The 26,447-nt window shown below is 43.4% G+C and overlaps 1 protein-coding gene across 1 annotated transcript in view; it reads left to right on the top strand.

Moving 5' to 3' along the window:
- Positions 1–26,447, top strand: part of LOC106580554 (substance-P receptor-like) — a 42,907-nt gene that overhangs the window by 12,412 nt on the left and 4,048 nt on the right. The window contains exons 2-3 of the mRNA XM_045704199.1: positions 7,950–8,144; positions 22,367–22,517. Coding sequence (XP_045560155.1) covers positions 7,950–8,144; positions 22,367–22,517 — 346 coding nt within the window. The remainder of the gene's footprint in view (positions 1–7,949; positions 8,145–22,366; positions 22,518–26,447) is intronic.

Genomic DNA, 26,447 nt, shown 5'->3' with positions numbered 1-26,447 from the left:
TGTTCTAACGAAAACAAGGTCTCCCGGTCGGAATATTATCGCTATTTTACGAGAAAAATCGCATAAAAATTGATTTTAAACAGCGTTTGACATGCTTCGAAGTACGGTAATGGAATATTTTTAACATTTTTGTCACGATACGCGCCAGCGCATCACCCTTCGGATAGTGTCTTGAACGCAAGAACAAAACGCAGCTATTTGGATATAACTATGGATTATTTGGAACCAAAACAACATTGGGTGTTGAAGTAGAAGTCCTGGAATTGCATTCTGACGAAGAACAGCAAAGGTAATCCAATTTTTCTTATAGTAAATCTGAGTTTGGTGAGTGCCAAACTTGGTGGGTGTCAAAATAGCTAGCCATGATGGCTGGGCTATCTACTCAGAATATTGGAAAATGTGCTTTCACCGAAAAGCTATTTTAAAATCTGACACCGCTATTGCATAAAGGAGTTCTGTATCTATAATTCTTAAAATAATTGTTATGTTTTTTGTGAACGTTTATTGTGAGTAATTTAGTAAATTCACCGGAAGTTTTCGGTGGGTATGCTAGTTCTGAACGTCACATGCTAATGTAAAAAGCTGGTTTTTGATATAAATATGATCTTGATTGAACAAAACATGCATGTATTGTATAACATAATGTCATAGGAGTGTCATCTGATGAAGATCATCAAAGGTTAGTGCTGCATTTAGCTGTGGTTTTGGTTTTTGTGACATTATATGCTAGCTTGAAAAATGGGTGTGTGATTATTTCTGGCTGGGTACTCTCCTGACATAATCTAATGTTTTGCTTTCGTTGTAAAGCCTTTTTGAAATCGGACAATGTGGTTAGATAAAAGAAAGTGTTGTCTTTAAAATGGTGTAAAATACTCATATGTTTGAAAAATGGAAGTATTTGGATTTCTGAGGTGTTTGTAATTCGCGCCACACTCTATCATTGGATATTGGCGAGGCGTTCCGCTAGCGGCACATCTAGATGTAAGAGTTAATGACTCCAACCTAAGTGTATGTAAACCTCTGACTTCAACTGTATGTGCTTGACTGACCTTGCTGCTTAATTGACCAATAGAATAGTCCCAAAACTGTAAACCCCATCCATTTGGTACTCCAGACAGGCTATAGCCAATGTTTTGTTTCAAGTTTTATTATCACGTGCACCAGTACAGCGCAATGCTTTTCTTGGAAGCTCTTTTCACAACAATGCAGTAATCAATATCAATATTTAGTACTATAAATTAAAGTAAAGTAGAACAAAAACACAAGAAAAATAAATAATAAGAACACGAGAAGTAAGTAAGCTATTTACAGGTTCAGTTCCAATACCATATTTATATTATGCAGGAATACTGGAGTGGTAGGGGTTGATAGGTATAGGGGTATGTTGACTAGGCATCAGGAGTAGTAGCAGCGTGTGTGTGTAGTGTCAAATTAAATCAAAAGTTATTTGTCACATGCTTCGTAAACAACAGGTGTGGACTAACAGTGAAATGTTTACTTACAGGCCCAATAATGCGGAAAGAAAGAAGAAATGGAAAAATAATCAAAAAGTAAAGAATGAAATAATAAAAGTAATAATAAATACACAATGAGTAACGATAACTTCTTTATATACACGTGGTACCAGTACCAAGATGATGTGCAGGGGTACGAGGTCATTGAGGTAGATATGGTCATATAACTAGGAATAAAGTGACAGATAGTAAACAGTAGCAACAGCGTATGTGATGAGTCAAAAAGGGGTCAATGCAGATAGTCAGGGTAGCTATTTGGTTAACTATTTAGCTATCTTATGGCTGTTCAGGATCTTGTTGGTTCCAGACTTTGTGCATCGGTACCGCTTGCCATGCGGTAGCAGAGAGAACAGTCTATGACTTGGGTAGCTGGCGTCACAATTTTTAGGGGCCTCCTCTGACACCACCTTGTATAGAGATCCTGGATGTCAGGGAGCTCAGCCCCAGTGATGTGGATGGGGGCGTGCTCATCTCTCTGTTTCCTGTAGTCCACGGTCATCTCCTTGTTCTTACTGAATCTGAGGGAGAGGTTGTAGTCCTGGCACCACACTGACAGATCACTGACCTCCTCTCTGTAGGCTGTCTCATTGTCGCCGATGATCAGGCCTACCACCGTTGTGTCGTCAACAAACTTGATGATGGTGTTGGAGTAGTGCATGGCCACGCATTCGTGGGTGAACAGGGAGTACAGGAGGGGACTAAGCACACACCCGCCTGGTAGAGAGGCATCATTGGGCAGATCATGGCTGTGTCTTCCTTTGTAATCCGTAATAGAGTGTTGCCCCTGCCGCATGTGGTTGGTGGCAGAGCCTATGTAATAGATTCTACCTTGTTCCATTATTGTCCTTTTGCTTGTTTGATGGCTCTGGGGAGGTTGGAGTGGGACTTCTTGTACATGTTCATTTCGTCAGCCGTAGCCTCGGGGTTGTCTGCAATACCCTTGTGTGTGATAGCCCTTTCCTTTAGCTTAGCGTCAACCTCTGTATTAATCCTGGGCTTTTGATTGGGGAAGCAGCGAACCTTCACTGTGGGGACAACGTCGGCGATGCAGTTCCTAATGAAGCTGGTGGCGGTGATGGTTAGCTCTTTGATGTGCTAGCAAAGCAGTCCTGTAGCGTAGCCTCTGATTCGGAGGAGAATTTCTCAACAGAGTGCGTCACGGGTACTTCCTATTTGAGGTACTGCTTGTAGACAGGAAGCAGGAGAATAGAGTCATGATCTGATTTGCTGAAGGGGGGACGAGGGAGTGCCTTGTATGCTTTCTTACGGGTAGAGTAACAGTGGTCTAGAACTTTATCGTTCCTTGTGGCAAAGGAGACGTGTTGATGGAAGTTTTCATCACGTGTCTTAATGACGTGGAATTAAAATCACCGGCAAGAAGAAAAGCAGCCTTTGAGTGCAATATTTCCTGCTAGTTTATAGCCTCGTACAGTTCGTTAAGTGCCAGCTTGTTGTTATTTTTGTCATGACGTGGAATGTATAACAGTCACGAAAACAGCAAAAAACTGTTGAAATGTAGAAGGGCTGGCATTTGACCATGAGGTATACCAAGATGGGTGAACAATGGGTCGAGACATCCACTGCGTTAGAGTCAGCACACCATTTGCTGTTGATGAAAAGGCATATCCCTCCCCTTCTCAATTTCCCTGTATCCAATTTCCTATCCGCTTGGTGAATGGAGAATCCATCGAGTTGGATAGCCATGGGGGGTATCTTGTCCCAAACCCATGTTTCATATTTACTATTTGAAATAAGTATTGGAACCCAGGTCTGCCACCGGGACACATCTCCTCCCATCTGTTGATGTGGATATTATGCAAGGGTGTTGGACCCTCTGAAGAAGTATTTGATCCCCTGCTGATTTTGTACGTTTGCCCACTGAAAAAAGAAATGATCAGTCTATAATTTAAATGGTAGGTTTATGTGAACAGTGAGAGACAGAATAACAACAACAAAATCCAGAAAAACGCATGTCAAAAATGTTATAAATTGATTTGCATATTAATGAGGGAAATAAGTATTTGACCACCTCTCAATCAGAAAGATTTCTGGCTCCCAGGTGTCTTTTATACAGGTAACGAGCTGAGATTAGGAGCACACTCTTAAAGGGAGTGCTCCTAATCTCAGTTTGTTACCTGTATAAAAGACACCTGTCCACAGAAGCAATCAATCAATCAGATTCCAAACTCTCCACCATGGCCAAGACCAAAGAGCTCTCCAAGGATGTCACGTACAGGATTGTAGACCTACACAAGGCTGGAATGGGCTACAAGACCATCGCCAAGGAGCTTGGTGAGAAGGTGACAACAGTTGGTGCGATTATTCGCAAATGGAAGAAACACAAAAGAACTGTCAATATCCCTCGGCCTGGGGCTCCATGCAAGATCTCACCTCGTGGAGTTGCAATGATCATGAGAACGGTTGTCAATGATCTCAAGGCAGCTGGGACCATAGTCACCAAGAAAACAATTGGTAACACATTACGCCGTGAAGGACTGAAATCCTGCAGCACCCGCAAGGTCCCCCGCTCAAGGAAGCACATATACATACCTGTCTGAAGTTTGCCAACTGGGTGAAAGTGTTGTGGTCAGATGAGACCAAAATGGAGCTCTTTGGCATCAACTCAACTCGCCATGTTTGGAGGAGGAGGAATGCTGCCTATGACCCCAAGAACACCATCCCCACCGTCAAACATGGAGGTGGAATTAGGCTTTAGGGGTGTTTTTCTGCTAAGGGGACAGGACAACTTCACCGCATCAAAGGGACGATGGACGGGGCCATGTAGCATCAAATCCTGGGTGAGAACCTCCTTCCCTCAGCCAGGGCATTGAAAATGGGTTGTGGATGGGTATTCCATCATGACAATGACCCAAAACACACGGCCAAGGCAATAAAGGAGTGGCTCAAGAAGAAGCACATTAAGGTCCTGGAGTGGCCTAGCCAGTCTCCAGACATTAATCCCATAGAAATTCTATGGAGGGAGCTGAAGGTTCGAGTTACCAAACGTCAGCCTCAAAACCTTAATGACTTGGAGAAGATCTGCAAAGAGGAGTGGGACAAAATCCCTCATGAGATGTGTGCAAACCTGGTGGCCAACTACAAGAAACGTCTGACCTCTGTGATTGCCAACAAGGGTTTTGCCACCAAGTACTAAGTCATGTTTTGCAGAGGGGTCAAATACTTATTTCCCTCATTAAAATGCAAATCAATTTATAACATTTTTGACATGCGTTTTTCTGGATTTTTTTGTTGTTATTCTGTCTCTCACTGTTCAAATAAACCTACCATTAAAATTATAGACTGATCATTTCTTTGTCAGTGGGCAAACGTACAATATCAGCAGGGGATCAAATACTTTTTTCCCTCACTGTATACCATGGGGAGCTCTCTATGAGATGAGAGCACCCTGACGGCAGAATCTTCCTTTTGCTTGATTGCATTTTTCCTTTTATTGTAGGGGGCTTTGGTGGTTTAGATGTTATTGCCGGATCATTGGATTTGTGCCTCTCTAATTCATTCATACCATCTTCCAGTTTTGCCTGCTATTGCCTAAAGACATTCACAACAAAGGCAGGTAGAACACAGAGAAAGAAAGTGAGGTGCGAAACAGGTGCGAAAGAAATTGAGATAAAGAGCGAGGCTACAGACACTCGGGGGCAAATAGTAGCTACAGAATACAGATTGAATTTCCCCTTGGAAAATAATAAAAGGATTCCCTAAACAATGATTCCATGGTGTAGTAGGGGTATGAAAATAAAAAATAAAGACAGTGGTTGTGTGTTTGTTATTTGTTCATGTGGACATACAGTATGTATTGGTGAAAAGTAAACAAGCTGACATCAGTCACCAGTATCTAACCCACACTAGCCTCAAAAGCCAGGCCTCTAGAGCTTCTATTGTATATTGGCTCTTCAAGTAGTGTTGTCAGAGACACCTCTAAACTAAACTCATACCATGGAGAAGCAGCATTGCAAGTCTCAATTGAAACAAGATACAAGTTTCCTAGCCATGTGGTAGTGGAACGAGCCTAGCATAGCAGATAGTCAAAATGTGACAGATAGTTGTGTCGGCTACTGGGAGTGTTTTGAAATCAAGTATCTTCTCTCCCCCAGTTGATTATTGGCAGAAATCCAATTAGGAGATTAAATGGGGCTATTAGGTGGATTACGATGTTGATTAGATCTCCCAGTATAATCCCTGTCTAAGCCTCTAGATAGCAATATCTACTAAGCTAGCAGATACTAAGCTAACAGATGAGTTGTTTTGAGATGGTCATACCATATACCATCTAGCTATTTGATTTAGAATTTTAGGACCCCTGTAGGTATCAGCAAAAAATGTGTTTTTATTATTTGATGAAACATTGAATTTGGTGTTACTGCTATTAGCCCATAGAAACACATTGAATAACACATTCATACATGGCAAAAAAAGACATTGCAAAACCAGTCTCTGACATTGCTCGTTCTGATATTTTTATTTGTATGGATTATGTGCATATTGTTTATGAAAACTGTATGCTGGAGACGGGAAGCAGGTACAAGGAGAAAATTTAATGAACAACGGACATGAAACAGGACAGGAACAGCGTCTGGACAGGGGAAAAATAACGACATCAATGCTGACACAGGGAATAATGTGAGGAGCAGGCAGATAAAGGGGGGTAATTAAGAAATGAATGGAGTCCAGGTGAGTCCAATATTGCGCAGCGGTGGTTAATGATTGTGACAGGTGGGCGTAATGAAGGGCAGCCTTCGAGTGCCAGAAAGGGGGAGCGGGAGCAGGTGTGACAGGTATTAAACACAATAATTTTGCTGCACCTGTGATAACATCTGCAAATCTGTTTACTTGACCACTAAATGTTGATTTGAGTTGAGATAGTCCAAAAATAAATCAAAAGGAAGTATGTTTTGAAGTATGTTTCCTGTATTTTAGAAATATAGGAAAGCTACGGGTCATTTTTTTTTTATTGAAAGACCCTGTTCACTTCCAATTACCGGATGACCTTGGGACCAGTACTGTGAAGCTTGTGTCTCCGCTTTTCAGAACTGGGTCCAAATCGTTTCTAGCACAAACTGTTCCGACTTTACAGACTTTTTGTGAGAAGACCTGTACAGAGTTGGTACGCCGAAGGACCAAAATCGATGACACGTTTGTATTTGTGAGAGTCTCAGCTTCCCAAATATTTACTAGCTCAAAACATTCTGACTTTACGGACATTTCCATGAGAAGACCTGTGTCCTGGTCTCACAAACACATTGTAAGTCTGTCGTTTTCCACTGCAGAGCCGTATGGCCAACACCGGCGCAGTCAGTGGATTGAGATGCGCAGCCCATGCAAAAACCCGGAAGTCTCTAGCTTAAAGTCAGCGATTAAATTATTGTGCTAATTAGATTTCAGCGCAGACATCAACTCCAGGGGGAAGAATTTGCATTTCCTCTCAAGTGCCGCTTGATACGTTGCTGTCGAAGTGTGAGAAATTGTTACGTCAGTAGCCTATTGATGGAATGGGACTTAGTGGGTCTGCATCCCAAATGGCACTTTATTCCATATAGTGCACTACTTTTGACCAGGGACTCAAAGGTAGTGCATGATATAAGGCAGGGGTATTCAACTCTTTCCCAATGAGCCCCGAAGCCTGCTGGTTTTCTGTTCTACCTGATAATAAATTGCACCCACCTGGTGTCCCAGGTCTAAATCAGTCCCTGATTAGAGGGGAACAATAAAAAAATCAGTGGACCTGAGTTTGAAGGATATAGAGTATAGGGTGCCATTTTGATCATAAACTAAAATATTCATGCACTCAGTACAGTATGTGCTCCGACTGAAATTAGGTGCTGCATGATTATCGATCTAAGAGAGAATGATACTAAAGTGGTGCTGAAAATAAATACTTTGACTTCCAAAGGGCCTCTTTTCATTTCAAAGGTCTGTTAATGTCTGGATTAATTATTATGTTGGTACGATTCAAAGGATACCAATTTACAGTATGATTTTCTCTTATCAGAAAAATGTATTCACATGATGACGATAAGCTTTTACTCTGTCAACGGCAGACATAGTCTATGAGTCGAACTGAAATTGTAACATCCACATTGCATTGTTGGAGACCCTGAAGCTCAGAGGAAAGTAATAGAAAAAGTTTTATCAATACCTTCAGTGTGTGTGTGTGTGTGTGTGTGTGCTATTTTATGATTAGGTTAGGGTTAGGTAGAGGGTAAGAGTTAGGATTAGTTTTAGGGTTAAGTTTAGGGTTGGGGAAAATAAAATGTTTGAATGGGAATTAATTGTTTGTCCCCTCAAAATACTCAGAACTATAGTAAAACAGAGTTGTGTGTGTGCGTGTGTGTATGTGTGTGCTTGTAGATCTTCCCATTGTATCTTCCCCCAGGACTGAACATGTGTTTGCCCTTGCTGCCTCTCCTCTCCTCCTAGGTACACTGCCATCATCCACCCCCTGCAGCAACGCATGTCATCCACAGAGACCAAGGTGATCGTGGGGGTGATCTGGATGCTGGCTCTGCTTCTGGCATTCCCTCAATACTACTACTCAGTGACCGAGGAGCTCCCTGGACGAATCATCTGTTACATCGAGTGGCCCGAATACACCGGCTGCGACTACAAAATTCTGTGAGTTTCATTTATAAGTGTGTTTGAGAGAGAGAAAGAGAGAGAGAGTCAGAGAGCGAGAGAGAGAGAGAGAGAGAGAGAGAGTCAGACAGAGTGTGTGTGTGTGTGTGTGTGTGTGTGTGTGTGTGTGTGTGTGTGTGTTTAGTGAATAAAAGCAGCATGGAACAAAGATGCTTTGTTTCTTTATTGAAAAATGAAAAGAAAGGGGAGAGTTTGGTGTTGAGTCATTTTCTACATTCAGCATCACTCCAACAAGGGAAATATAGTATTCTTTCTAACAAAGATATATATTTCAGGAAGTTGTGTATCCCTGGAAATAATCAGAATTCATGTAAACATTACGGTTTTGAAAACATAGCTTGTCTACAAAAAGTGGTCTATGGGGTAAGTTGAGCTGCGGGACAGGATAACTTGAACCCCTTTGGGGTAAGTGGGTGACCGTGTCCTGTGACTGGGTGATGGTTCTGGTAGGTCAAAGTTTAATTCATGGAATGGGGGTGTGGTATATTGTATGTCTTAAATGTAATCTCTCTAGTTTCTTAGAAATGTCTGTACTGAATGAAATATTACCACTATCTTTTTAAAACCATGTCTATATTTCTTTCCCAAACACAATTCAACACAATCACAATGGCTTTTTTTGTCTTTTAAGCATAATTTTAAGCATCTTTTAACACAGACTTAAAGGACACCTCTAGAGGAATTTGCCTTCTCTATTTCAACATCATTTCCTGTCCAATAGAGGAAATGCACATTTAGATTCCACCTCCAAAGAATAACAATGGCTACTTATACATATGCACGAATTGGGAATTTCCACATGGAGTTGATAAACATCAACAAATAGGGCACTGACAGCTGTCAGTGTAGCTAGCTAGTATGCTAACCTTATCTAGTTAAGTAATGTTATTAGCTGTTGTTTTTTTTGACCACACCATATTCAAAAGATTAGCCAGCTGGCTCTATGGCTGGTTCCGGAGCTGGATTTGTCTTATGCATTGATTTTAGGGAAAACTTTGCCTCAGATGGAAACCACTGGCCTGTCTTTGACTTCGTCATCTATTGTTATCTTCAAAGTTTTGTCATCTTCCATAAATTGCAGCCGCGAATCCGCCATATAAATAGTTAGAAAGAATAAGATGAAGCTCCGGCAAAATGGATAACTTTTGAAAGATAGCTGATATGCGTTATTCTACATCGTAATGGACACCGTGCAACCTTTGGTAGGTAGGCGGCTGGCAGGCTTTGGCTGAGGTACAGCAAAGCCAAGTCAGCCCGTGCTCATGGTTCTCACAGGGGAAGTGAAATGATAGGCTACAATTACTTTGCTCATGATCATGCACACCGTAAATGTTCCTTGAATTCTCTTTCACGGGGGCCTTTTCATTATCTGGATAGACACTTGTGGGTTCTAGCTAACGTTACACCAATCAAAACAGTGGAGCATGTAGGTAGCCTAGTGGTTAGAGTGGCAGGTAGGCTAGTGGTTAGAGCGGCAGGTAGCCTAGTGGTTAGAGTGGCAGGTAGGCTAGTGGTTAGAACGGCAGGTAGCCTAGTGGTTAGAGCGGCAGGTAGGCTAGTGGTTAGAGCGGCAGGTAGCCTAGTGGTTAGAGCGGCAGGTAGCCTAGTGGTTAGAGCGGCAGGTAGCCTAGTGGTTAGAGCGGCAGGTAACCTAGTGGTTAGAGCGGCAGGTAACCTAGTGGTTAGAGCGGCAGGTAGCCTAGTGGTTAGAGCATTGGGCCAGTAACCGAAAGGTTGCTGGATTGAATCCCCGAGCTGACAATGTAAAAATCTGTCGTTCTGCCCCTGAACGAGGCAGTTAACTCAATGTTCCACCGGTAGGCTGTCATTGTAAATAAGAATTTGTTCTTAACTGACTTGCCTAGTTAAATAATATGTAGTGAAGCAAAACTTTAGTGGTGAAAACCTAATCTCAGTCACGAAGAGGAATAACTTTGTATCTGTTTCTGATTAATAAACAATGCCAACCTGGTGGATGGTAATATTGCCTTGCATTACGCCTTGGAAGAAAACACTCCAATTTGCTCAACTTGCCATTGGCTCAATTTACCCTATGGCCATTGGCTCAAATTACCCCAAGGCAAACATTTGTAACTATATTACCCAACACAGATACAAGGATGCACTTTCATGCTAGGTTTAGGACCTCATATTGTAGTTTATAGAGGCCCACAGCTGATGTATAGAACAATCTTAAAATTATCAACTTTGGTTCAGACACTAGCATCATGAAACCTCTAACACAATAAATTCATTTGACTTGGTGAAATTTCTTTTTTGCTTGACACTTTTTCCATGTGGTTTGTTCCTTCACATACTCCATAAAATTATGATCTCTTCCCAAATATTGTCAAATTGTTACATTTTGTGTATGGTTTCCTAGAAACAAGGTTGGCTCAACTTACGCTTTTGGCTCAACTTACCCCACTCTCCCCTACAGTTTACTATTCTCTCAACATTCATTAAAGCTAATGTACACTAAAGCAGCAAAGTCTAACTATGTTTTAAATGTAATGCAAATTATCAATGTTATTCCAGAGCAGCGGAGAGTTAAGGCACCCCCTGGGTTGACCGATGCATGTCTTCAGCAGAGTAGATAAAACACAGACGAAGACATTCTACCGTTTATCGTTCTGTTGCCTAAGAGAGAAAATCCCTCATTTACCTTCACTATTGATTCCAAGTTTCTTTTAATTGTCTCCACTCAAGAGAAACTTTGGTTAAGTATTAAAGAAAATTCCATTATCTCACAACCCTAGCTGATTCCATATTCTCCTCTTAGCTCCAACCACCAGAAGCAACAAACAACCTTGAGAGGACTGAGTGCGTCCCAAATGGCACCCTATTCCCTTTATAGTACTTTTGACCAGGGCCCATAGGGGCTTTAAGTCATTTTAGATGTTATTGTATAGATCATTCCTTGTATTGTAGAGGTCTGTAGTGGTTTAGATGTTATTGTACAAGTTATTCCTTTTATTGTAGGGGGCTTTGGAGGTTTAGATGAATTTTATTGCTGGATCATTGGATCTGAGCCTCTCTCATTCATTAACACCATCTTCCAGCCATTCTTAAACATTGTCAAGGACATTCACAACTCAACCAGCTACGAAACAGAGAAGACAGATGATGTGAGAGTTACACTAACCTATGATCTGTTCTGGAAAGTTGTGAAAGGACGGGGTGCAGCACCTTAATGGCTGAGTTGGAGTTGTGCGAGTCAGATCTGCTCTCCTAAGTATATACTGTATATACACTTGAGTGTACAAAATATTAAGAACACCTCCTCTTTCCATGACATAGACTGACCAGGTGAAAGCTATAATCCCTTATTGATGTCACTTGTTAAATCCACTTCAGTCAGTGTAAAGAAGGATTTTTAAGCCTTTAGGCAATTGAGACATGGATTGTGTAGGTGTGCCATTCAGAGGGTGAATGGGCAAGACAAAACATGTAAGTCCCTTTATACAGCAAGGCAATAATATACAGTACCAGTCAAAAGTTTGGACACACCTACTCATTCAAGGGATTTTCTAAATTTTTACTATTTCCTACATTTTAGAATAATAGTGAAGACATCAAATCTATGAAATAACACACATGGAATCAACCAGATTTTTTTTTATACAAATCAAAATATATTTTACATTTGAGATTCTTCAAAGTAGCCACCCTTTGCCTTGATGACAGCTTTGCACACTCTTGGCATTCTCTCAACCAGCTTCATGAGGTAGTCACCTGGAATGCATTTCAATTAACAGCTGTGCCTTGTTAAAAGTTCATTTGTGGCATTTCTTTCCTTTTTAATGCGTTTGATCCAATCAGTTGTGTTGTGTCAAGGTCGGGGTGGCATACAGAAGATAGCCATATTTGTTAAAAGACCAAGTCCATATTATGGCAAGAACAGCTCAAATAAGCAAAGAGAAACGACAGTCTATCATTACTTTAAGACATGAAGGTCAGTCATTCTGGAAAATTTCAAGAATTTGAAATTGTACGGTGCATTTGGAAAGTATTCAGACCCCTTGACTTTTTCCACATGTTGTTATGTTACAGCCTTATTCTAAAATGTATTAAATCATTTTTTTCATCATCAATCTACACACAGTACCCCATAATGACAGAGTGAAGACGTTATTTATTTATTTTTTGCAAATGTATTAAAAATAAAAAACAGTAATACCTTACTTACATAAGTATTCAGACCCTTTGCTATTGAGCTCAGGTGCATTGTGTTTCCGGGCAAACTGAGCAATTGGGGGAGAAGGGCCTTGGTCAGGGAGGTGTCCAAGAACCCGATGGTCATTTCTGACAGAGCTCCAGAGTTACTCTGTGGAGATGGGAGAACCTTCCAGAAGGAAAACCATCTCTGCAGCACTCTACCAATCAGGCCTTTATGGTAGAGTGGCCAAACAGAAGCTCCTCCTCAGTAAAAGGCACATGACAGCCAGCATGGACTGAAAGGATTCTCAGACCATGAGAAACAAGATTCTCTGGTCTTATGAAACCAAGATTGAACTCTTCAGCCTGAATGCCAAGCGTCACGTCTGGAGGAAACCTGGCACCATCCCTACAGTGAAGCATGGTGGTGGCAGCATCATGCTGTGGGGATGTTCTTCAGTGGCAGGTACTGGTAGACTAATCAGGATTTCTGGATTTTAATAATTAGCGGGTATCGGCCTAATTCTGCTCTGCATGCATTATTTGGTGTTTTACGTTGTATTTTAAGTAGGATATTTTTGCAGAATTCTGCATGCAGACTCTCAATTTGGTGTTTGTCCCATTTTGTGAATTCTTGGTTGGTAAGCGGACCCCACGTCTGTCTGTCTGTCTGTCTGTCTGTCTGTCTGTCTGTCTGTCTGTCTGTCTGTCTGTCTGTCTGTCTGTCTGTCTGTCTGTCTGTCTGTCTGTCTGTCTGTCTGTCTCGATCGATCTCGATCTCTCACAGCAGCTACATTGTGAGGCGATAGGAGGATTTACACCTTCAGCTGAAGCTGCCATTCATTTTCACGGCTCTTACACACACACACACACACACACACACACACAGTAATACATCTTCACAGCCTTTGGTTTGCCGTACATCATCAGTTGAAGAGGACCAGAAAAAGAATTGGGGAGCAGTGCTGTTGACGGCCTTGCTATTCTATTCCCCACAGTACAAATGTATACTGTAGGTAACATTATTGCCTTACTATATACAGTGCATTTGGAAAGTTCTCAGACCCCTTGACTTTTCACACATTTTGTTATGTTACAGCCTAATTCTAAAATGGATTATATCGTTTTTTCCCCCTCATCAATCTACACACAATACCCCATAACGACAAATGAAAAACAGGTTTTTAGATGTTTTTGCAAATGCATAAAAAACAAAAAACTGAAATAACACTTTAACTAAAATATTCAGACCATTTACTCAAGACTTTGTTGAAGCTGGGCTCTGGCTGGGCCATTCAAGGGCATTCAGAGACTTGCATTATCTTGGTTGTGTGCTTAGGGTCATTGTCTTATTGGAAGGTGAACCTTTGCCCCAGTCTGAGGTCCTGAGAGCGCTGGAGCTGGTTTTCATCAAGGATCTCTATGTATTTCTCCGTTCATCTTTCCCTCAATCCTGACTAGTCTCCCAGTCCCTGCCACTGAAGAACATCCCCCAGAGTACTGGATGTACTGGGCTGTGGAGGCGCACTGGTTGGAGAGTGCGGGGAGGAGGCACAGGACGTACTGGGCTGTGGAGGCGCACCGGAGGCCTGATGCGTGGGACCGGTACAGGTGGCACCAGGCTGATGACACGCACCTCAGGGCGAGTGCGGAGAGGCGGCACAGGGTATACTGGGCCGTGGAGGCGCACTGGAGGTCTGGAGCTTATGGCTGGCAGAATTAAAAAACCTAAGAAAGAAATTGAGAAACCTATCCAACCAAAAACATAGAGACCCAGGTAACCTGAGCCTACGCCTTCACTATGGTGTGAGCCTACGCCTTCACAATGGTGAATCACTAAAACAATACAGAAATACACTATGGAAAAATAAGGAACAGCACGTCAGAAATCAGCTCAATGTAATTTGAAGAATCCATAGAATATAACCACTTCCGGGAAAAACTCGAAACAACCAACACGAAGAGTTATCTTCCCTGCCACTGAAGAACATCCCCCAGAGTATGATGCTGCCACCTGCTTCACTGTAGGGATGGTGCCAGGTTTCCTCCAGACGTGACGCTTGGCATTCAGGCTGAAGAGTTCAATCTTGGTTTCATCAGACCAGAGAATCTTGTTTCTCATGGTCTGAGAGTCCTTTAGGTGCCTTTTTGGCAAACTCCAAGCAGGCTGTCATGTGCCTTTTACTGAGGAGTGGCTACCGTCTGGCCACTCTACCATAAAGGCCTGATTGGTAGAATGCTGCAGAGATGGTTGTCCTTCTGGAAGGTTCTCCCATCTCCACAGAGGAACTCTGGAGCTCTGTCAGAGTGACAATCGGGTTCTTGGACACCTCCCTGACCAGGGCCCTTCTCCCCCGATTACTCAGTTTGGCCAGAAACATGATGCAGCTAAGCTCAATAGCAAATGGTCTGAATACTCATGTAAATAAGGTATTTCTGTTTTACATTTTTTATACATTTGCACAATGTTTTCACTTTGTCATTATGGAGTATTGTGTGTTGATTGATGAGGGAAAACAACTATTTAATTCATTTTAGAATAAGGCTGTAACATAACAAAATGTGGAAAAAGTCAATGTGTCTGAATACTTTCCGAATGGATTGTATATAGAAGAATTCAAAAACCTAAGAAAGAAATTGAGAAACCTATCCAACCAAAAACATAGAGACCCAGGTAACCTGAGCCTACGCCTTCACTATGGTGAATCACTAAAACAATACAGAAATACACTATGGAAAAATAAGGAACAGCACGTCAGAAATCAGCTCAATGTAATTTGAAGAATCCATAGAATATAACCACTTCCGGGAAAAACTAGAAACAAACAACACGAAGAGTTATCTTTCCAAAATGGAGATGTATGGATAAACCACTTCTCCCATCATTTTAGCTATTTAACAAGGAACAAACAGCAAAAACATATACATGATCAAATACAAATCTTAGAATCAACTATTAAAGACTACCAGACCCCACTGGATTCTCCAATTATATTGAATGAACAACAGGACAAAATACAAACCCTCCAACTGAAAAAGGCCTGTGGGTTTGATGGTATCCTAAATGAAATGATAAAATATACAGACCACAAATTCCAATTGGCTATACTTAAACTCCGTAACATCATCCTCAGCTCTGGCATATTCCCCAAAATTTGGAACCAAGGACTGATCACCCCAATCCACAAAAGTGGAGACAAATTTGACCCCAATACCATTTGACCAGCTGCCTCCAATTGGAGATCAACCCCAAAAACAACAACATAGAAAAACTAGAACTTAAACATAGAAATAGAAAACATAGAAAAACACAAAACACCCCCCCCCCGTCACACCCTGACCTACCCCCACCCCACCCCCCCCCCCCCACCCCCCCCAGGATGTACTGGGCTGTGGAGGCGCACTGGAGGGAGAGTGCGAGGAGCAGGCACAGGACGTACTGGGCTGTGGAGGCGCACCGGAGGCCTGATGCGTGGGACCGGTACAGGTGGCACCAGGCTGATGACACGCACCTCAGGACGAGTGCAGAGAGGCGGCACAGGGTATACTGGGCCGTGGAGGCGCACTGGAGGTCTGGAGCTTATGGCTGGCACAACCCGTCTTTGCTGGATGCTCAACCCAGCTTGACAACTGCAAGGCGCGGGCACAGATCGCACCGGCCAGTGAGTGCGCCCTGAAGACACAGTGCGCATCACCGCATAACACGGTGCTTGCCCCATTACTTGCTCCCCACGGTAAGCACGGGGAGTTGGCTCAGGTCTCCCCCCTGACTCTGCCAAACTTTGGGGGTGCCTCTCAGGCTTCCATCGTTGGGCTAGCTCCTCATAGCGTCCCCGTTCCGCTTGCGCCGTTTCCACCTGCTTCCATGACAGGGTCTTGTCCCCTGCCATTATTTCCTCCCAGGTCCAGGACGTCCTCCATTCTCTTTTCTCCCGAGCCCAGGATCCCTGCTCCTCCTGGGCATGCTGCTTGGTCCTTTTGTGGTGGGTGATTCTGTCACGGCTGTCAAAAGGATCGGACCAAAATGCAGCATGGTTGTAGTTCCACATATTTATTTATCCGTGAAACGTAATGCAATACACCAAATACTTGAAATAACAAAACAACAAACCGTGACACAGAGATTAACACACTACTCAAAATATATTCACCCACAAAGCCCAGGAAGAAAAACCCCTACTTAAATATGATCTCCAATCAGAGGTAACGAGGACCAGCTGCCTCCAATTGGAGATCAACCCAAAAAAACAGCATAGAAATATAAAAACTAGAACTTAAACATAAAAACATAAAACATAGAAAAACACAAAACACCCCCTGTCACGCCCTGACCTACTCTACTATAGAAAATTACATCTTACTAGGGTCAGGTTGTGACACTATGCCATCAAAAGGAACATAAAGTTTGACATACCAATTAGGATCTGGCAAAAAATACTTGAATCAGTTAAAGAACCCATTGCCCTTTATGGTTATGAGGTCTGGGGTCTGCTCACCAAACAAGAATTCACAAAATGGCACAAACATCAAATTGAGACTGCATGCAGAATTCTGTGAAAACATCCTCCATGTACAGTGTAACGTAAAACACCATATAATGCATGCAGAGCAGAATTAGGCCGATACCAGCTAATTATCAAAATCCAGAAAAGAGCCGTTAAATTCTACAACCACCTAAAAGGAAGCGATTCCCTAACCTTCCTTAACAAAGCCCTCACCTACAGAGCAATGAACCTGGAGAAGAGTCCCCTAAGCTAGCTGGTCCTGGGGCTCTGTTCACAAACACAAACAGACCCCACAGAGCCCCAGGACAAGCAACACAATTAGACCCAACCAAATCATGAGAAAAAAAAAGATAATTACTTGACATATTGGAAAGAAATAACAATAAAACTGAGCAAACTAGAATGCTATTTGGCCCTAAACAGAGAGTACACAGTAGCAGAATACCTGACCACTGTGACTGACCCAAATTTAAGGAAAGCTTTGACTATGTACAGACTCAGTGTGCATAGCCTTGCTATTGAGAAAGGCCGCCGTAGGCAGACCTGGCTCTCAAGAGAAGACATGCTATGTGCACACTGCCCACAGAATGAGGTGGAAACTGAGCTGTACTTCCTAACCTCCTGCCAAATGTATGACAATATTAGAGACACATATTTCCCTCAGATTACACAGATGAACAAAGAATTCGAAAACAAACCAAATTTTGATAAACTCCCATATCGACTGGGTGAAATACCACAGTGTGCCATCACAGCAACCAGATTTGTGACCTGTTGCCACAAGAAAAGGGCAACCAGTGAAGAACAACCACCATTGTAAATACAACCCATATTTATGCATATTTATTTTCCCTTTTGTACTTTCACTATTTGCACATCTTTACAACACTGTATGTATATACATGATATGACATTTGAAATGTCTTTTTTCTTTTGTAACTTCTGTGAGTGTAATGTTAACTGTATATTTTTGTTTATTTCACTTTTGTTTATTATCTACTTCACTTGCTTTGGTAATGTTAACATGTGTTTCCCATGCCAATAAAGCCCTTGAATTGAATTGACAGAGACAGAGGGACAGAGGGACAGAAAGAGAGAGAGAGACACATCGAGAGACAGCGACAGAGAAGGAGAGATACAGAAAAAGAGAGAGAGAGACAGAGAGAGAGAAACAGAGAGAGACAGAGAGAAACAGAGAGAGAGCGAGAGAGTGAGAGAAAGACAGAGAGACACACACAGAGAGAGAGAGAGAGAACCTCCTGGAGCTGTTTTTGTCTTGGGTTACGAAAACAAGGGATGATTCTAGTACGTGTAAGGTCCATTTACTCTCACATCTGGAAAGTGCTCCCCATACCTGTGGCCCTTAATGTATTTGTTTGTTTGCAGTCATTACCTCCCGCCGTTCAGCAGGCTGATAAACACAGATTGCCCAGCTCGGCTCTGATCACAGCAGTCCCTCCGCTCTCAGCACATCAACACCCCAGTGTTTTAGGAGCTGCTTTCTTTGTCTCCAAATGCCATTGTCATTCAGCCTGGCTGTCCAGGCTCCCACCCTCCCACATTGCAATCATTTGTAATGAATAGGATGATGACAATGTTCATGTCAGAATTGCTGCGGCACTCATTACTTTTTTAATGAAACTATAATCACTGACACATCTGGCTAAGTGAGCAGAGCCTTGGTGTGGTTGTAATTCAGCCAGCCTGCCTGCTGCTGTAATTGATATCTAATTATGGCTAACCCCTGGTCAGATCTTCCAGTCCCAGTCTCTGTGTGTGTGTGTGTGTGTGTGTGTGTGTGTGTGTGTGTGTGCTGTTCATGCCTCTCAGCCAGCAGGGATTAGGGAGCAAGGCCACACGGGGGGGTATAATTAGCGTCGTCACAAACTAACCGCAGTTTGTTCCTGAAAGTATGATCACACACACAGACAAGTACGCCAGACTTTTACACACACGTCTGCGTGTGTGGCCGATTATAGCGAACACAAACAGCTGCGCACAGACCTACGTAAATTCACACATAAAGAGAGAGAGATTTAGACACACATTGACTCTCACACACACACAGTGAAAGAGAGAGAGAGAGGGAAATAAAAAGCTACGGACAGGGAGTAATAGAGAGAGAAAAAGAGACACAAATTGACACACACACAGACCATCCCATTCAAGCACACCCCGTACTCCCCCCCTCCCCTAAATTGAGTACCTTAAGAGCTTGTCTGTGATGAGTAAGCCAGCAGTGTTGTGCAGGGTGTCATGTTACCTCAGCCACTACGTTCATCTCCCTCTCACCCAGGTCACATTCTCTTTTCCCAGAAAAGTCAAAAGAACTACAACAGCAACCCAGACAACAGAACCCAGACACTGAGATGCAGGCTAGGGCTTGGCTGGACACTCAGGCAGGAAGTCAACAGACACTGAGATGCAGGCTAGGGCTTGGCTGGACACTCAGGCAGGAAGTCAACAAACACTTAGATGTAGGCTAGGGCTTAGCTGGACACTCAGGCAGGAAGTCAACAGACACCGAGATCCAGGCTAGGGCTTGTCTGGACACTCAGGCAGGAAGTCAACAGACACCGAGATCCAGGCTAGGGCTTGTCTGGACACTCAGGCAGGAAGTCAACAGACACTGAGATCCAGGCTAGGGCTCAGCTGCATACTCAGGCAGTAAGTGAAGCCAGAAAAGTCATGAGCAGTAAGTACATGGTGAATATTACTGGATGGGCTATTTAATGCACTCGGTATTATTCTGCCCCAGTTTGACTTCCTCTGACAGGGTTTTTATTTATATCAGTCGTGTGACAGTTTGGTGACAGAGTACAGCCTCCAATTCCTCCAAGTCCCCATCCATCAGAGGAGGGATGTTTTTCTAGACACTTGAAGGCTCCCAGACACTCTCTTTTGTTTTCTGCCAGATCAGAGAGCAGGAGGCACAGGGCAGGTGGGAGGAGAGAAGAGGAGAGGAGAGGGCAAGCAGGAGGCAGACAGCTGCCTGGCTCATTGCATATTCCGAGTGTGTATACTAAACGCCACAATGATTTTTGTAAATTGCCTCAAATATCAACACAAGTCTCATCTGGAAGTACTGACAGTTCTTCAGACGGACACTAGTTTCTAACCAGAATATACACTACCGTTCAAATGTTTGGGGTCACATAGAAATGTCCTTGTTTTTGAAAGAAAAGCACATATTTTGTCCATTAAAATAACATCAAATTGATCATAAATACAGTGTAGACATTGTTAATGTTGTAAATGACTATTGTAGCTGGAAACGACTGATTTTTAATGGAATATCTACATAGGCGTACAGAGGTCCATTATCAGCAACCATCACTCCTGTGTTCCAATGGCACGTTGGGTTAGCTAATCCAAGTTTATCATTTTAAAAGAAACTGAAGATATCATACAATGCTGCGTACTACTCCCTTCACAGAACAGCGCAAACTGGCTCTAACTAGAATAGAAAGAGGAGTGGGAGGCCCCGGTGCACAACTGAGCAAGAGGACAAGTACATTAGTGTCTAGTTTGAGAAACAGATGCCTCACAATTCCTCAACTGGCAGCTTCATTAAATAGTACCCGCAAAACACCCATCTCAACATCAACAGTGAAGAGGCGACTCTGGGATGCTGGCAGGGTGAGAATAGAAAACCTGGCTTTATATACACATTATATTTACGTGTCCATACTTACATGGCTGTCCGAATGTGTCCCACGTGGTATCGTATTCCCTATGTAGTGTACTACATTTGACATTTTACCAAAAGTAGTGCACTATATGGGGAATAGGTTGAGATTTGGAACACAAGCACATTCTTTCATGTTGAGAGAGAAAGGGAGAGAGAGAAAGAGAGAGGGAGGGAGGGAGGGAGGGAGGGAGGGAGGGAGGGAGGGAGGGAGGGAGGGAGGGAGGGAGGGAGGGAGGGAGGGAGGGAGGGAGGGAGGGATAGGGAGAGGGAGAGGGAGAGAGGGAGAGGGAGAGATGGAGGGAGAGAGAGGAGGGAGAGAGAGAGGAGGAGAGGGAGAGATGGAGGGAGAGAGAGGAGGGAGAGAGAGAGGAGGAGAGGGAGAGATGGAGGGAGAGAGAGGAGGGAGAGAGAGAGGAGGAGAGGGAGAGATGGAGGGAGAGAGGGATGAAAAGATGATAATGTTGTTTGTTATTGGCTTCTTTTTCTTTTTCCCTCTGTTTGACGTGTGGTCAAATGAAACAGGACTATCTGAGAAATATAAATGAAATACAAGTGCTGCCTACCTGTTCTCCATCTAATGTAATCAGTTGCTCCCTCCTAGTGTGTTATTTACAAACAGAAAGCGGTAAACTGTGACAACCAATTTCACACATCCCAGACAACAAAGTCAGTGGAAGTCTTTACAGGAGCCCAGCCATTTCCAATGTACTGCCTGTACTCTCTCATGCAATTCCCTAACATTTCGCTATTGTAATCACTCCAAATAGGCTGTGAATGCCTCCAATATTGGATTCCTCAGCAAACACAAACAGATGCTTTCCACAGTCCCTTAAAAACAAAAACACTGCATGCATCCCTGGAGAACAAAAAGGTACAACAGAGGTTTTTGGAAAACAAAACCATTCTGGAGGAAAAAGGTGCATGAAAAAGTTCAGCCTCGTAGTCAATTGGTTGAATTACAGCTTCTCTCTCTTTGAGTTCATTTCATATGCCTTGTGTGCTGTGTGGGCCATGTTTGATCTGCATTTGGCTCAGTAGGCAGGTACTGTATGAGGGCCTGAAGGTTGATGTGTCTCTGTCCTCCTTGGCGTTCTATCTGATTATCATAATTGTAGTTAATTACCAAGGAAATGGCCTGTGAGTCTCAGCCGTGCTGTGTGCAGCGAATGAAATGGAAGTTCACTGGAGATGAGCGGTGTCCCCTCTCCACATGAACAAGCACACACACACACACACACACACACACACACACACACACACACACACACACACACACACACACACACACACACACACACACACACACTCATATTTAACATATTATTGGACAATTCCAACCAACAAAAAGCTTTAAGTATTTCTTTCATTAGTCCATTGTTGATATAGTCCCAAAATGTTTTGCATGTCAGCAATCAAGTTTTCAATATATAACTTTCAAAAAATAGAAATACAGCTGGTATGATGCATAATGGGCTGGGGTTCGTTCCTTTACCATTTAAATATCAAAAAATGAGCATTAGATGTATTTGCTTCCTAAAGGAAGCCCTTATTTATATTGTATTACTGTTACACCTTACATAAAGATACAGTTACCCCATCTGTATCCCATCGGAACCCACACACCTGCCTGATCTCTGCTTTAGACTGTATGTCATCATTCACGTCTGTCTTCAGTGTCTGCCTTCCACTCCCCCTGTCTCCCCTGGCCTGTCTCCCCTGGCCTGTCTCCCCTGGCCTGTCCCCCCTGGCCTGTCCTTTTGACACTGTGCAGGTCTTCTTCCTCTGTCCTGTTGGTAAAATGTAACAGTACTGCATGCTGATCTTGTCTTTCCCTTCCTGTCATGTAGGTACTACGTATGTGTGACTGTGCTGATCTACTTTCTGCCTCTGCTGGTGATGGGCTGTGCCTACCTGGTGGTGGGCCTCACCCTCTGGGCCAGTAACATACCTGGAGACTCCTCTGACCGCTACAAAGAGCAGCTCACTGCCAAACGCAAGGTACAGTACAGTATAAAGATACTATAAGCCTGGGTGTACATGCTCATAGCCAAATGCAAGGTTCCAATTATGAGTTTTGTAGGGTAAGGATGTACTGTGGGGCTTTGTTAAGAAGCAGACTGTGACATCATTCAGTAAAGTGCTTTGAGAGACTAGTCAAGGATCATATCACCTCCACCTTACCTGTCACCCTAGACCCACTTCAGTTTGCTTACCACCCCAATAGGTCCACAGACGATGCAATCGCCATCACACTGCACACTGCCCTATCCCATCTGGACAAGAGGAATACCTATGTAAGAATGCTGTTCATTGACTATAGCTCAGCATTCAACACCATAGTATCCTCTAAGCTCATCATTATGCTTGAGGTCTCAATGCAATTGGGTCCTGGACTTCCTGACGGGCCACCCCCCAGGTGGTGAAGGTTGGAAACAACATCTCCACTTCGCTGATCCTCAACACTGGGGCCCCACATGGGTGCGTGCTCAGCCCCCTCCTATACTCCCTGTTCACCCATGGCCATGCACGCCTCCAACTCAATCATCAAGTTTGCAGATGACACAACAGTAGTAGGCTTGATTACCAACAACGTTGAGACAGCCTACAGGGAAGAGGAGAGGGCACTCGGAGTGTGCTGTCAGGAAAATTACCTCTCACTCAACGTCAACAAAAAAAAGGAGATGATCCTGGACTTCAGGAAACAGCACAGGGAGCACCCCCCTGTCCACATCAACGGGACAGCAGTGGAGAAGGTGGAACATTTTAATTTCCTCTGCATGCACATCACGGACAAACTGAAATGGTCCATCCACACAGACAGTGTGGTGAAGAAGGCGCAACAGCGCAACAGCGCCTCTTCAACCTCAGGAGGCTGAAGAAATTTGGGTTGTCACCTAAAACCCTCACAAACTTTTACAGATGCAAACAACCGCAAGTCTCTCCAGAGGGTGGTGCGGTCTGCACAACGTATCACTGGGGGCAAACTACCTGCCCTCCAGGACACCTACAGCCCCCGATGTCACATGAAGGCCAAAAAGATCATCAAGGACAACAACCACCCGAGCCACTGCCTGTTCACCCCGCTACCATCCAGAAGGCGAGGTCAGTACAGGTCCATCAAAGCTGGGACCGAGAGACTGAAAAACAGCTTCTATCTCAAGGCCATCAGACTGTTAAACAGCCATCACAGCCAGTTACCTTAGCTTTCTTGGGAACAGGAACAGTGGTGGCCCTCTTGAAGCATGTGCAAACAGCAGACTGGGATAGGGATTGATTGAATATGTCTGTAAACACACCAGCCAGCTGGTCTGTGCATGCTCTGAGGACGCGTATTCTAAGTCAGAGCCGTCCAGAGTAGTGATGCTGGACGGGCGAGCAGGTGCGGGCAGTGATCGATTGAATAGCATGCAATTAGTTTTACTTGCATTTAAGAGCAGTTGGAGGCCACGGAAGGAGAGTTGTATGGCATTGAAGCTCGTCTGAAGCTCGTCTTAACACAGTGTCCAAAGAGGGGACAGAAGTATACAGAATGGTGTCGTCTGCATAGAGGTGGATCAGAGAATCACCAGCAGCAAGAGCAACATAATTGATGTATACAGAGAAGAGAGTCGGCCCGAGAATTGAACCCTGTGGCACACCCATAGAGACTGCCAGAGGTCCGGACAACAGGCCCTCCGATTTGACACACTGAACTCTATTAGAGAAGTAGTTGGTAAACCAGGCGAGGCAATCATTTGAGAAACCAAGGCTGTCGAGTCTGCCAATAAGAATGTGGTGATTGACAGAGTCGAAAGCCTTGGCCAGGTCGATGAATACGGCTGCACAGTAATGTCTCTTATCGATGACGGTTATGATGTCATTTAGGACCTTGAGCATGGCTGAGGGGCACCCATGACCAGCTCTGAAACCAGATTGCATAGCGGAGAAGGTACGGTGGGATTCGAAATGGTCGGTAATCTGTTTGTTAACTTGGCTTTCGAAGACCTTAGAAAGACAGGGTAGGATAGATATAGGTCTGTAGCAGTTTGGGTCTAGAGTGCCACCCCCTTTTGAAGAGGGGGATGACCGCGGCAGCTTTCCAATCTTTGGGAATCTCAGACGATACGAAAGAGAGGATGAACAGGCTAGTAATAGGGATTGCAACAATTTTGGCAGATCATTTTAAAAAGAGAGGGTCCAGATTGTCTAGCCCGGCTGATTTGTATGGGTCCAGATTTTGCAGCTCTTTCAGAACATCAGCTATCTGGATTTGGGTGAAGGAGAAATGGTGGGGGCTTTGGCGGGTTGCTGTGGAGGGTGCCGGGTAGTTGACCGTGGTAGGGGTAGCCAGGTGGAAAGCATGGCCAGCCATAGATAAATGCTTATTGAAATTCTCAATTATAGTGGATTTATCGGTCTTAATAGTGTTTCCTAGCCACAGAGCAGTGGGTAGCTGGGAGGAGGTGCTCTTATTCTCCATGGACTTTACAGTGTCCCAGAACTTTTTAAGTTAGTACTACAGGATGCAAATTTCTGTTTGAAAAAGCTAGCCTTAGCTTTTCTAACTGCCTGTTTATATTTGTTCCTAACTTCTCTGAAAAGTTGCATATCACGGGGGCTATTCGATGCTAATGCAGAACGTCACAGGATGTTTTTGTGCTGGTCAAGGGCAAACAGGTCTGGAGTGAACGAAGGACTATATCTATTCCTTGTTCTACATTTTTTGAGTGGGGCATGCTTATTTATGATGGTGAGGAAGGCACTTTTAAAGAATAGCCAGGCATCATCTACTGACGGGATGAGGTCAATGTCATTCCAGGATAACCCGGCCAGGTCGATTAGAAAGGCCTGCTCGCAGAAGTGTTTTAGGGAGCGTTTGACAGTGATGAGCGGTGGTCGTTTGGTCGCAGACCCATTACGGATGCAGGCAATGAGGCAGTGATTGCTGAGATCTTGATTGAAAACAGCAGAGGTGTATTTGGAGGGCGAGTTAGTTAGAATCTATCAGGGTTACGGATTTGGGGTTGTACCTGGTAGGTTCATTGATAATTTGTGTGAGATTGAGGGCATGAAGTTTAGGTCACCTAGCTGCACGAGCTCAGAAGATAGATGGGGGGCAATCATTTCACATATGGTATCGAGGGCACAGCTGGGGGTAGAGGGAGGTTTTATAGCAAGCGTCATGGAAAGCTTTGGGTCCTATGCAATTCTAGCTCCCAGATTGCAATTCCTATGGCTTCCACTAAATGTCAAGAGTATTTGTTTAAGGTTTCAGGCTTGTTTCTGTCGGTGCGCTATGATTTTACTTTTATATTTAACATATTTCTTTCTGTATGAAATATTGTAGTTTATTTACATTTTAGGATACCTGAGGATTACATAGAAACGTAGTTTGACTTGTTTGAACAAAGTTTAGTGGTAGCTTTTTGGACTCCTTTGTCTGCATGTTGAACGAGTGGATTACTGAAATCGATGACGCCAACTAAACAGACATTTTGGGATATAAAGAATGATTTTATCTAACAAAACTACCATTTATGTTGTAGCTGGGATTGCAAACAGAGGAAGATTTTCAAAAATAACTGTTTGAGGCGCCGTCCTCAAACAATCGCATGGTATGCTTTCGCTGTAAAGCCTATTGTAAATCAGACAATGCAGTTAGATTAACTAGAATTTAAGCTTTTAAACAATGTAAGATACTTGTATATTCATACATGTTTAATATTACGATTATTGATTTGAATTGCGCGCCCTCCAATTTCACCGGATGTTGTCAACAGGTGTCCCGCTAGCGAGACGCCTAGCCTTAAGAAGAATTATGAAGGGCAATCAATAAACTGAAAGACACTTTAAATGAGACATTTCCTCAGAAATGTACACAGTCTCATGCCATGTTTGTAAACAATTTGCTTCCAGGAATACTTGCTTCCAGGAATGCTTCCAGGAATT

The sequence above is a fragment of the Salmo salar genome, chromosome ssa20 (assembly GCF_905237065.1).
Source record: "Salmo salar chromosome ssa20, Ssal_v3.1, whole genome shotgun sequence".
NCBI lineage: Eukaryota > Metazoa > Chordata > Actinopteri > Salmoniformes > Salmonidae > Salmo > Salmo salar.
Note: the sequence above shows the minus strand (reverse complement) of the source record. Positions and strands in the feature narration are given on the sequence as shown.